This window comes from Liolophura sinensis, chromosome 11 (genome assembly GCF_032854445.1).
Source record: "Liolophura sinensis isolate JHLJ2023 chromosome 11, CUHK_Ljap_v2, whole genome shotgun sequence".
In the NCBI taxonomy this organism is placed as follows: Eukaryota; Metazoa; Mollusca; class Polyplacophora; order Chitonida; family Chitonidae; genus Liolophura; species Liolophura sinensis.
In genome coordinates, this window is record NC_088305.1 from 20,367,643 (window position 1) to 20,382,139 (window position 14,497).

General features: G+C 37.6%; 1 protein-coding gene across 1 annotated transcript in view; it reads right to left on the bottom strand.

Moving 5' to 3' along the window:
* The window catches only part of LOC135477926 (uncharacterized), a 159,935-nt gene that overhangs the window by 54,872 nt on the left and 90,566 nt on the right, over window positions 1-14,497 (bottom strand). The window contains exons 12-13 of the mRNA XM_064758149.1: window positions 12,904-13,077; window positions 4,517-4,622 (exon numbers count right to left, since the gene is read on the bottom strand). Of these exons, the coding sequence (XP_064614219.1) occupies window positions 4,517-4,622; window positions 12,904-13,077 (280 nt within the window). The remainder of the gene's footprint in view (window positions 1-4,516; window positions 4,623-12,903; window positions 13,078-14,497) is intronic.

Below are 14,497 nucleotides of genomic sequence, written 5' to 3' on the forward strand. Positions count from 1 at the left end.
TGAGTGTGCAGGACAGAGAAGTATCCAGAACTGGGCTGTAGATCGAGGAAGAACCAGTCCTCTGCTCCACACATGTTATCCTGTATCCGCCCTAGTCTGGTATGAAGGTATAGAGTGAGTCATTGTCCATACAAACTGCCAAGGTGTGACAGACTAAACACTCAGCTGATGTTATACCACTGAGCCTCAGCTAGATCGGGCCACAACACACACACACACCCATAATCACTGATGTTGTTGTTGTTTTATCCTTTCATGTGTTTGTATGCACATATAATGGAGACTTAATACACAATGGTAGCAAGTTGTCCCAGGATTTCCACTTCAAAGCTTAGTGAAGAAAAGTTTTGTTTTTTTTTCTGAAACATTGAAAATCTTTTTTTAAATGACTGACTATTGTTTTAAAATGTCACCTTCGACCACATGTCTCTATCTAGACATTCACATGATGGAGTGGTCGATGGTTTTTATTTTTATTTTATAATGCTATATCCTGAATAACAGGGGTTATTATTGTTAAAGAATCTCACACATAAATGGGAGCTCTATACACGTCATCTCACGTCTTTATTCCATTAGGCGCCACGGTATGACTGAAACACTGTCATTACATTAGTATTTAACCCTAAATTCGCAGACTTTTCACATTCAACCACTGGTTCAGTTTACACACATGGATAGTTCTATTTATTTGATTGGTAATTTACACTGTTCTCAACAATATTTCACTTATACAAAATCTGCCAGCATTATGGTAGATTTTATTTGATTGGTGTTTTGCCCCGTACTGAAGAATATTTCACTTATAGGACGGTTGCCAGCATTATGGTGGGAGGAAACCAGGCACAATCCGGGGGAAACCCACGATCATCCGCAGGCAGATGGCAGACCTTCCCACTTACGATCGGAGAGGAAGCCAGCATGAGCTGGACTTGAACTCACAGGGACCGCATCGGTGAGCATTATGGTGGGAGCAAACCTGGGAAAGGCGGGGGGAGGGAAGGAACCCACAACCATCTGCAGGTTGTTGGCAGACCTTCTCAGGTATGGCTGCAGAAGAAGCCAGCATGTAGTTGCTTCTAAGCTAGACCATATAATCGCACCAGACGAGACAGCAAGGCTGGTATAAAGGAAGAAGAAAGCATACAAGACATGGCTCATCCATTCCACAAAGAATATGTTATCAGAGTGTGGACATGTATATGCAGGTTTGCATCCTTCCAGGGCTCAGTTCCATGTGTCTTTCCAGGGCTCAGTTCCACCCATCCTTCCATGGCTCAGTTCCACACATCCTTCCCCAGGATATAATGGAATTCGTCTCCTACTATATAATATGATCTAATAGGAACCGTTCGAAGACTTGCAGATTTCATCTGTCTGTCATTCGGCATTTGAACTCCTTATCAGCTATCAATACGGCTTAGTGCAGGAAACTTTGTTACCCGTCCATCACCATGATGCAGAGTCTTCAGAAAATCAAATTCTCCCAGTCCATAAGACTTGCTCATGTATCTCACAAGAACAAGGTTTGGACACCATTACAATTTCGAATTTCCAGCATTTTTCCAAGCCAAAAACTCACATTTTCCAGGCAACTTGGAATAAATCTTTCACAGTTATACAACTTTCAAGCAATGCACGATCATCTTATTAGCCCAACTTTATCATAATCTTAACAGTGTATCGAACAATTTTAAAAACACTGATGAACAAATTTCTCCAGGAGAGAGTCTGCATATGACATGTATATGTGTAAATACAGTCTAAGATCAGAATGGTTCTGTATACTATCTATAGTTCAGCCCCCAATGTGTGCTAATGATTTTTAACTTCAAGCCTATTCCAGGCCTATCCATAAAACCATCTGCTTTTCAAGGGCTAGGAATTTTTAATACTTTCAATTTCTAGGCATTTCAAGGTTTTTAAAACGCTGTGCGAGCCCCGCAAGCAATCCTCAGAAAATATGAGGTTATCAAAAAAGCATTTCATATCAAGGTTTGAAAGTATTCCCTCCAACTGGACGAAACTTTCGGCCAAAACCTTACAACACCACATCAAGGCCTGTCCTGTACCATTTACAGACTCTAAATAGTAATGACATGTTAAAACATTTTATAAATGTTTGAATGCAGTGAACATCTTGCTCATTAGCATACATATTATAACTTCTCTCTCTCACCTACTTGATGGTATTTACGTGCACTGATTTCTTTTCTTTATACAAGAAGTACCTAATTACCATGAACTGAGTAAAAATCAATGATCTGTCTATCTCTACTTGTACCAGAAACAACGTTTGGAGCATAAATATTCAAAACTTGCCAAAAATAACAGAACAAATGTTTGTTAATGGCAAGTCATCAGGACTGTCATCGGCAGATGTATTTATCCAAAATTATCAGCTTCGAAATTCTCAAAGGATCGAACTATACTGCCTAGACGAGGATCAGGCCAAAGCGATTTCTATGAGCACAGACCAGCTCTGCAAGTCAAATTAAACAATAATCTGATGTCTTTGAGCTGGCTGGAGGTGGGCAGACTTGAGTCAACAGTAAACGCACAAGATCAATTCTGATCATAATTAGATTTGTTGAACAAACTGTCCAAGAGAATGAGAACTCACGAGATGGGATTGAGGAATGGTGTCTGATATTTACCCACAACTTCAAAAATATCACTCCCCAATCCTTCAGACAATCCAAAATGTCGCACGTGACCAGAAAAGCTCTGTACACGTACTGGGATATTTCGCCATTAAATCATTTCTTCTAGCCACCTATGGATTCTACCAGAAGTGCACTGGGAATATAGAAGAAACTCTTTTTTCACTTTTTTTTTTTAAATAATGTTTTTAGGTAAAGCTTGCGAATGAAAATTTCACATCTCACTTTAACTAAGCTTTAAGCGCAATAGAAAAACAAATGTAGAATTTGTATGCACTTAGTCATATCCCAATTCCCCATGTAAATATGTACACACCCCCTCAAATATACACATCAACTTTTTTGTAATTCCATTAGCACAAAATCATCATTAATGTAAAAAAAAAAAAAAAAAATTAAACTCAAACTTTAGCAGAACATGCATTTACAAGATATGCATGAACATACATTACGCTAGCGTGTTCTGATTTCCAGAAGCACCGCTTTTCATACAGGGAATCCGTGACACAGAAGAACAAACCGCTTAATATACCATGCTACGACAGAAAATTTACAGAACCCATGATGATCTACATGTGAACCTAGCGATAAATGTAAATGTATTATGTATGTCTATGTATTATGTATGTAAACGCAAAAGTCTTGGCCTAAGACATACACCCAACAGTATTTCCTCCCAGCTGGATGGCAACCATAATGAGAATGCTAGCTAGTATTCAGATTTGAGGGGGTGTAGATCAGGATCAGGGGTGGTATTCTTAGATAGTGTTGTCACAAGGTACCTAGCGCACTTCACTTGCTTCACTTAATATTAAACATGTTTCCACAGTTACCATTGCTATGGCAACATAAAGGTTAAATCCTATGCACGAGATTTGACATTGGTATTCTCTTGAAGATCTGCTAACTATAACCTTGAGTATGGCTAGCTCCAGCTGACTTCCTGTCTTTACATGGGTTGCCCTCAAGAAAAACAAACAGCAAACACCAGTTGTTTTGAGTGTCCTGCTTTTTTAGCTGGGTTAGATTTACAAGTGAACAACAGCTTTCCTGAATGGAGCATTATTGACAGTAATTCTGAACAGCAGCCATCCTGTCCCAGGCATATATATATATATATATATATATATATATATATATATACAACCACACACACAGAAATCTGCGGTTGTTTCATGTTCACTTTGTCCTTGATATTTCTTGCTGGAAACTAACCATGAAAATTCAATTTCGCATTCTACTATGTAAGTACGTATGTGACTTCAATAGTACATTCAAATTGTATTTCACTTGAAGATTAGCATATTCAACGGACACATTTTGCTTCATTCTGATTCACCCCCCTTAAGGACCACTTAAGGCTAATTTCTTTTCGGAAAAACTTAAGTGTTGGTATCAAAAATATCATTTTAAAACGTTTATGTGCTTGTGAAAGTGTATGTTTACATACCCAACTCTAAGGAGAACGCAATAATATGCTAATTCCTGTTTTTTTTTGGGACTGATCTTCTTAGCCAATATACATGTGATTGCAGCAGGAATATTTACTTTTCTGTTTTTTCATGTGGTTAGTCCATCTTTACTTTTCAAAAAAACTGGGAGAGGAATGTAATTCTGTGCTTTCAGCACTACTTATATCTGTCCAATAAAATTACAAGAATCATTATTTGAAAGTCATATCTGTAGAATTAGTTTACACGTAATAAAGAGAAGAGGAAAAAAAATGATGAAAAAAGTATACACTTCGCTCTGTGCACATCTTAAGAAATTTGACAAGTGAACAAATTTACTTCCTAAATGCAAATGACGCCAATAATCAACTTATACAGTAAAAACAGTGATAACGTTAGTACCTCTCTGTAGGTTGTGGGTAGTGACCGGTTATTCCCCAATGCCCACACATAGATGACATGGGATCCTTGGTCCAAGAGAGCTTCCCAAACATACCGCCGTGGTAAACTGTAACAAAGAAAGAATACATTAGTACATGAAACACGATGACCTAACAATACTTCAGTACTGAGTATCAAAAAGGAAAAATATACCATGGCACTGAATAGAAATAAGGAATAACAAACTGTAACAAAGAAAGAATACATCAGTACATGAAACATGATGACCTAACAATACTTCAGTACTGAGTATCAAAAAGGAAAAATATACCATGGCACTGAACAGAAATAAGGAATAACAAACTGTAACAAAGAAAAAATACATCCATACATGGAACAACACTGTACTGAGTATATGAACAGAAGAATATACCATGGCACTGAACAGCAATCAAAATAACAAAACTGTAACAAAGAAAGAATTCATCCATACATGGAACAACACTGTACTGAGTATCTGAACAGAAGAATATACCATGGCAAGGGATATCATAGAATAGTAACCCTGTAACAGACGTAAATACATCAAGACAAGGGATATAACAACAAGGGACATAACAAAACAAGGATTGATACGAATTAGACCAAAGCCATAATGGATGTCAAGTGTGATTTCAGGAACAGCAATGAAAGGCAAACATGAACACTGGAACAGCCAACCTAATAAACCTATTTAGAGCAAAACTGTGTAAACATTTTGAACAGAATAATAGAGACTTTGATCATTCAATGTTCAATATGTGCACATGTTCTTTATAGGAACAATTTTGGTTTGTTCTACATAGAAAGAAAGCAAACACACCTGCAATGTCAGCTGTTCACAGCTGCAGGATGACAACTGCTAAACACACAAATATCCTCACCATGAGAAAACAGCAGAAACACAGTTAATCCCGCTCTTGTAGCTTTTGTAATTGTGTGCAACAGCTATTCTAATACCGTCAATCATAGAAAGGACGCAGAGTTTAAATTATAACGTCTAAGTCAGCCTACAGCAAAACTTCTGCATAATTTAATACGAAGAAACAAGACACACTGCATACATGTACATGTGTAATATCACAGGTTAAATTCAAAAGCCATTTGTTCATTGTCTCATTATTTACAACCCTAAAAAAGCACTCTGTCTCCATAAATAATCCCAATACGATCAAATTCCTCAACCGTTTTGCATATGAAAGAGCCACTTTCAGTGTAATCTATGCAAATTTACGATTAGATTTTGGAGATAAAACTATATTGGTTGGATTGAGAATTTCAGGCTTCATAAAAAGTATAATTTTATCAATCTGCAAGAATAATATCTTGAGAATAAGCATAAATAGACATCTTGCAAAACTGTGAAAAGCTTGAAGAATTGCAGTAGTAAAAAAAAAATTTGACCAGAAGAGAGAGTTACCTGTAAGTGCATGTGCACAGTGTGCTTATAAGATACAACTCATATATCTGGTGTAAGTTCATTAACTTTATGAAACAATATCAAACGGAATGCACAACATTTGTTTTTCACAAAGACTGTACTGTCTTAGCCTTTCAGAAATAACCACACATCCAACAAAAAATCCACCCATGACTCCCTTTGATTTGGGATTCAGTAATGATATGACTCTCACCAAAGAGAAACCCTAGTTTAGATGAATAAGACAGCTACAGTACACTGTTACTGGACAACATCTAAAGACCATCAGTGAAGTTATTTCAAACCTATCTAAGGTGCTTCATTCATACCACTCCAGCATCAAACAAAAACACCATATACCTCCTTTGTAAAAACTTCCTTTGTATCACATGCTTTTTTTAGGCAACAGTTTCTGATGTCTCAAACTCGATGAAATATTCCTAAAAGTACTATCAAGAACAAATGCATGCATAGGTATTGCCCATATTCCACAATCCATTGAAATGAAGCAAATTTACACCTTACAATATTAACCTACCCATTTTTAATCCAAGGCCCCAGGAATAAGATGATTCTCAGTCTCAGATCTGAACAATGCAGTGCACAACCCGAGAGAAGAACAGAGTGGTCTTAACACAGTCTGAACATCACACCCTAACATGGCACATACCCAACCCTCCTGCAAGTCCCCAAGGCATTGTCTTTCTGTGGGTCGACTTAGTATGTACCATATCAGAACACAATGCAAATAAACAGAGTAGGACAGAAATAGTCCGCTGGATGAAGGAGTCACTGGGACAATAATGGTGTACATATGTCACATATGGCAGACTCGGATACTTCATCCCACTTCTGACACCAAACCAAAGGGCAATACTAAAGTATAACATCCCCCAGTGCAGTATGATTTGCATTAAGCTGAACTGGGAGAATGATGAATTGATGGAAACCATAGGGCAATACAGTTCCAGTCCTATATGAAGTGTCAATCACCGAGTTGGAGACTGACAGATCGGCATCTATCAATCTCGGCAGCGGCCCCTTCCCACAATCTTGCTTTTCTCACTATCCAGTGCTCATCATCTGCTCAGGATTGACCCGCTTACAATTTCTGGCCATGAAAGCAAAGGCATTGTTTGGAGAAGAAACAAACCCAGTTTTATCACAATTCTTAGGTTTCCAATCAATGCTGATGTGCAGACCGTAATAGGCCAGTCTGTAGCTCCCCAAGGCCAGGAACACATGTAGCTGAGAGCTGGGAACACATACCTTCCCGCAAGCGCACCAGCCAGACTGCCCCATCTACCCCATTCAAACAGATTAAAGCAATGTGTAATGTGCACCCTTCAAAATGACTACCATTCCTCTGCCCCAATGCTGTGATGTTACTCAAAATACCTCAGTGTGCTCCAGTGCTGGCTGGTAATAAAACAATCCGACCGGCCCAACTACAATGGGTCTGTCTACAGTGCGGGGCGCAGATGACTTCAATCAGCTTTACAGGGTGGGAGCTCCAACCCAAAAGGAGGTGCCCAGCAGCCACGCTGGCATAACTATAGGAGTATTCTGGGGGCATAATATGAAAATGCCAATGGGGCCAAGTGCATGTTAAAATCATTTGGATAAAAGCTTTTTTCGACATAAAATATGGGCACCAGATTGGGTGAAACTTTTGTGATCAGATGGAAATCAGGTGTGGGAATCAATGGCATCCTTGACACCACTCTCCCCAGAAATTCTCTGCTTCTGTCCCCGTGTCCTGGTCCCATCCTGTTCTTGTGCTCCACCCATAATAATGGATGTGACTGACTAAAGATTCAGAACTTTTGACAGCCTCCATGTGTCCCTGCATCATTTAGCTAGTGTCACCTTGAGAACACAAGGGCATTGTCTGCACTCAAAATTTCTTCACCATTAACCATCCCATGAAGCGAACCCCACATGGGAAAAACTTTCACCTCAAACTGTTCTCTTCGGAAAATGAACAATCCCCTCTCTGTTATGGATACAGATGCCCCTTTTCTTTCCTTCCCTGACAGATCATGGCACAAATTTCTGGGTATTCAAATTTCACTTTATCTACACAATTACTATTGCACATGTACATGAGGATAACAGAAGATAACAATTCCAAAATGTGTTTCAAGAAAAGGTATTCATTAAAACTATAGCACGTACACCTTTCTGAGAGCAAAAACTTACGTCGTTCTATTGTTTTTAACTTATATGCATTAAAAGGCCTCAAAGAAATGAATTTGCCATGTATCGGTTGTTTTGATTTTAAAGAAATTGTCACCAGAAACAAGTACCTGAAGTGTTTTAAGGTATAATTTTGTGAAAATTGATAGTACTCATAAATGAAAGAATCTTGTGCTTAGCAAGATTCAAATACCGGTACAATTCCAGATATCTTCAGACAAACTTTGAATGCTAGTTTCAGTATTTCATATTTGGCCTGTAAAAGCACACTTTAAGCAGCAAATCATAGCCTCAAAATGCTACTTTTGATGACAATGCTTAAAAATTTTCAAAAACTAGTCAAACTTCACAAAAAAATTTTGTCAGCTGAAAAAAGGTAAACTTCAGGTGAAATACAGTCAAAAGAGCTGTGTCCTCAACGGGTAATTATCCAGTACTCATGAACAATTCCATATGAGCATATGCTCTACCACCCTGAACACAGACGACTTCCCCATATTGCTGAAGCTTCACACAGAATGCAACATGTCTGATTTTATTCACAACCCGTGCAACACAAGAGACTACACAATACCGCATGCAGTTTATCTCCATGTAAAATTTAAGAATAAGAAATGGGAATGTTTAATCATTAGTTCATCATCCGAGTTTAGTCCTATTAAATTTATCCCCTGATGAATCTTAAAACATTCTTCTTATCTCCACTCTTTCCAATAATGTCACAATTAGCATAACTTAATGGCTTGAGGCAAATTAATAAAATTTCAAAAATATTTGAATATACGAAAAACATTAGTTTCAATTAAGGTCATTTATCATAAAAAAAAGCCTACTTCATGAAGTGATATCATAAAATTGTCTGGACGAAACCAATATGTATGAATTTCTGTCTAGACATTTACTTTTCTTAAAAACAAATGAAAACTTATGCAAGTATTTTTGATATGAATACTGTCATATCCAGTCTGATGAGACTATTTAAATATACGAGGTATTTAAATTAAAATTCTGCGTCACCAAAATCTCATACTGATAATACATTCTCAAGCTATAATCTGTACAATAAATTAAACAATTTGCTGAGTTTATGGTTGTACATGCTGGACAAGTACAAATGAACGCAGAAAAGACTTCAATGCTTTTACAAGCAAATTAGGAGTAAGGCAATAGAAAATTCCTCCCTGAAACTTCTAAAGGCGGGGATGAATTTTTCTAATTTTGTCGAATAGTATCATGCCCTATCATGCTTTGATTTTCAAAATACCTGTGATCCGTGAGCAAATATTCACAGCAATGTCCAGCAACTCCCCCATTAATTATTCCATTCCGTAGGCTTTACGCTAAACCCCTGGCATTAACTCGCAGCGTTCTGTATCATTTGACTTTCACCTGTTAATGACATGTCCGAGTGAAAGTATCCCGTCATTCGATTTGAGGTGTGTAAAATAAGCCAGCAGGAGAAGATAAAAATAAACACGCTTTCAACACAAACCTTCTCCCCCAGCCAGCTTGCCCCTTGCACTATATTTATACCTGGGTAAGTATTTACTCTTGGACTTGTTTTACCTGGGCAAACTGCATTCTCTCGTTTTAACAGTTTACCTGCTGCCAACAACTGAATCACCTGGAGCTGTACACAGGAATAACGAGACCTTTACAACAAAAAGGTCAATGACAACACGTAATCACACTTGTGGAATTCAAACAAACCAGTTTGTCTATTTAGAATGCCTGTTCCAATATCGGACAATATTAGGAATGATGTCCAGGCTGACCTAGTTCTTCAGCCCTCTCTTTGTCCTTCCTTAAAGCCAGGACAAAGTAGTGTAGATCTGATTCAGGGACAATGTTAACACACCTTAGGAACCTTAGCAATAAATACAAAACTTCAATGTCTGACCTAAAAGACTGATTCAGAAAATAAATAATGCTTTGAATACATACCAGCATACAATGTTTTACGACACACATGTACATTCCAGTGCTCATGAACTTTTTTTTTTCTTCAAAACCTCATAGGAAACATTTTTTGGAGACAACTTGTTTTGTCAAGATAGAACGGCACTTCATAAGTTGAGCATATCGAAAGCCATTTAATGCCTTGTTCTCGTCATGATATAGCTGAAATATTGCTGATGTGGCGTTAAGCCATTATCATTCATTCATTCCTAAATTGCAAAAAAGAAACAAAAAAGTAAAACTACTACGCCCCAAAACTAAAGGGCAGAGTGTAATTAGCGGGTATGTAACACAGAGAAAATAACGCAGATTTAGCCCACTTGTGCTGAACATGCTACTACAATCAGATTTACCTGTCCATGCATAAAATATAATGGAATTTCAACACAGCCAAATGAAAAACAACATTAAAGCTATTGAGCATTTTTTTTCTGACAAACTGGCCCAAAAGTAAAATTCATATTTGGAACAAAACACATTTTTCTGGCCATAATAATGATGGCACCAGGCATAAGCATTGGTGATCCGGCATCATGTAGCTGTGTTCAAACACAGAAGTTACACATGCAAGTGTCAAGGGTTAATATATGGTATGAACTCAAACGGATAACATCACTCTTCCAGCATAAAGATCTGTAATATGGACACAGATATACAGTCTTTATGTCAAGCTGAAGTTTTAGGTACTTTGCGACTTATTTTGTGTAAATTCTAGAGTGACGGTAAATGTTGAATGCTTTAATCTAGGTTCTCCTATCTTGACTATCAGCCTGCACCCCTTAAACAGCCTTAAAGGTTGATCAACTACTGAACATTCAACCCGTACTTTAATTCTTCAAACTTTTTGCATATGAGAGAGCAACATTCAGTGCTATTTACATGTATACATCTTTTTCATTTGATTTCGGAAACCAAACAAAATTAGTTGGGTTGGCGATTTTCAGGTTTCCGAAAAAAAAAATATATATATAATTTTACCAGTCTAAATAGAACAATGGTCCCAGAATAAAAAATCTTGCAAACATGCTAAAAGGGTGACAAATTACACCACTTAATTTCACCCTAAAATCCCATATGGTTCTTCCCATGAATGGGGTGCACCTACACTTGGTGACAGGCAGGAATTTATCGGGTGAAAATACATGTGACAGGTTTAATGATGTATCGTGACAGCTATAGAGCATAAAGGTCAAGGGGTCTTATCCCAATATCCTAAAGCTTACAACTCACAGATAAGCAGGTATATATAAAGCACTATACAAAAAATCCCCCGTCTTTACCATGTGCATGTATAAAATAAAGCCCATACTGTGTGATGTTTTCAAATATATAGTACCTGATAGACAAAGCAGTCAAATGGTTAAATAACACTCAATAACAAAGGGTACTCTTTCAACAACTTCAGTGGCTAATCCACTTTTCTTTACAAACCTTCTTTGTTATAAAACTTCACTCCACTGAAACCTTGGGGGCATGGCACTTATGAGAAATGCAGACAAAAAATAATCTGATATCTCAAAATTTTACAGTCACATAATGCTGAAGAAAAGAAAAAAAAAATGTTCTTGTATGTGACTATTGTTTAAAGTCAACATACCAAGTCAACATACCAAGGCAAAAACTTATCTGTAGCCTTGTGTGTTTTTAGAGTGCTCTAGGGTTTGAAATAAGATAAGATGTTAAGATGTTCTTAAGATAAACTGCATAGATTTTCGGGATTTTGTTTAACGTCTTGTTCGTGATTCCCTTTGCCTTGTGGGTAAACTTTTGAACACTTCATGGCCTTATATGTTCCATATTTCTGCCATTTTTAAACCAAAAAAATGCTTGATAATAGTGAGTACCAGGAAACTTGCATAATTAGTGCCACTATATTTCTGAAAAGTGACACAGTTGTTTAGAATGTAACAGTTCAATACCAAAGAAAAGAAAAAAAAATCCTGTACAATTCTTCAAAGACCATGATACATTTTTATCATAGATGAAAATGCTTTGAATCAAAGACAGTAAATACGTTTAGGAGCCAGTCACCATTCACATGTGCTTAGACTGAACTATGTTCATCCAAGACTACCTCAAGGGGTGTTTTCCCTGCCACACCCTCCCATCCACCCACCCACTCACCTACCTCTAGTCTGACGGTCAAGGACTAATGACTGTGATTCGACGGGGTCTTACACAATACAATAACAAGATCAGTTCCGCGAAGACTGCTGCTGGAATGCCAGCAAAGGCTGATAAAGTGACAGGTGTAAGAGTAAAACATCAACAAACAGTTAGCGGGAAGATACAAGCTGGGATCTTTCCAACGGGCTCTTAGAAAAAGACGGCAAAACAAGCTTCTTACACAAGCGGGTTTTTGTATCGTCTCATCGGCAGAGTGGATAAACATCCACAAATACCACCCACAAATACTAGGGCTGGAGTAAACGTCTCCTACAAGCCATATAGGATTATCTCCTAATTGAAACCTTCAACACACATCAGATTTTACCCCCTGACCTCTTGCAGGGTTTAGAATCATGCAATCTACACAAGCTTTTCTTGCTCTGAGGAGAATTACTTGAACACATTTATTTGAACGTAAATTTTTCTTGAAATTACCAATAGTTATTCCCAATAGACATGTATATTTTGTGTTTAGTGCCAGGTGAAATCCCATAGCCTGATGACTGCAGTACAGGTATATACAAAACTCATAATCAGAAGGCTCTGTCTTTTTTGTTTAAACTGTAAAAGATAAGATGTAAAAGATAAGAAGCAAACGAAGCCATACTAAGATATAACTTACCTGTGGAGAGCGACAACCTGTGGTCCTTTGAGCTGTAAACCACCAATGACTTCCTCGACGATAAAGAATGAGAATAGTTCAAACCCTTTATTTTTCCCAGTTTGATCATCCCTCTTCTCTCCTCGTACAAGCACTCGGTGAAGTCCACTCTGCTTAAACACAATACTCCAGCCACTGTTCAAAAACCAAGAGAAAACACCATTTTGGAAATGTGAAGTAATTGCATCAGGCTAACTGTTCTCTCTGGTATATACAAGTATGGTAAGTACCCTTTTCATCTCATTCCTGCACGGGAATTCCTACCTTTCTCAGAAACTTATCACCCCTAATCGTCCTGGGCCATATACAGTCCTTATGACTACTTTTCCACCATCCTCCTAAACAGAAAATCTTATAAAATCTCCGCAAGGCAACAACCAAGCGAAAAAATGAGAACCGGGACAAAAAAAAAAAACGGCCTTGATTTCCACAGTGGATACAGACAAAGTTTGTTCGTGTTGCTGACGGTGGAGGAATCATAAGGCCGACTGAAGAGTTAAGCAAACAGCGTGTCGGGAAACCCTCCCCAAGCCACGCGGTACTCGCTGATCCGCTCGCGAGGGGACAGTTGTTTCTTGTTGCCCAAATATGGCTAGGCTAATCATGTTGTGAATCACTCCATTGTGCCACCTAATACAGCGTTTTGATTGGCTGCCCACTGTGTATTTGTGCCTACCCCCCTAGTATCATGCCCACCCTGTGAACTTTATCTCTCCCATCCTCACCATCAGCATTTAGGGAAACATGTCTTATCAGAAGTGATGTGTTCAAGAAATAGCCTGTTAGAATCGGCATAGATAAGATATGAGATGAATACATGTATATGCTTCTGAAGTGTTTGTTTGTATGTTGTCAGCACCAGCACAGTAAAGAGAAGATCGCTGCATGTACTTATACAGGTATTGTCTTTTGTATGTATCAAGTTTGATATCGTCAGAACGATACTTTGCAAAGATGTGCGTCGGCAAAAAAAATGGCATATCGTCATGGAAATACAATCAGGTTATATACAGCTTCCACAACAATTGCTATATATACAAACATCAAATGATCAGTAAATCTACTTTACATGCACATAAATGTAAAAATAAGCCTAAATATATCACCATGAAATCTTTGAAGTTTTTTTGAAGTTTATTCACAGATTTGATGAAACCTAACTTTAACACTATGACTGAATTATGGTGAAATTCAATAAAAAGCTATAATTTTAATGAAACCAAATCTGTTGAACATTTCCAAAACTTGTTTTATCTTCACATTTTAAGTATTGATTGAAGATGCTTAGCTATAAAGTTATTATAGCAGAGAAAAAAATACAACATAAATAAAGTTTTTTTTCCACTTCTATCATTGGAAAAACAAAACAAATTTTTCGGCGATGAAGTGCAAAAGTGGCAAATAGTTAACAGAAATACCTGTATGTCTAATGAAAGCCATCGTGAGAATTCTTCACATACAGGTAACAAGCCAATACTAATGATACAAAAGACACAGTGTCACCAGAAGTCACACAGTTATACCCATTGACCACCCCAAATACTCAGGAGTCACA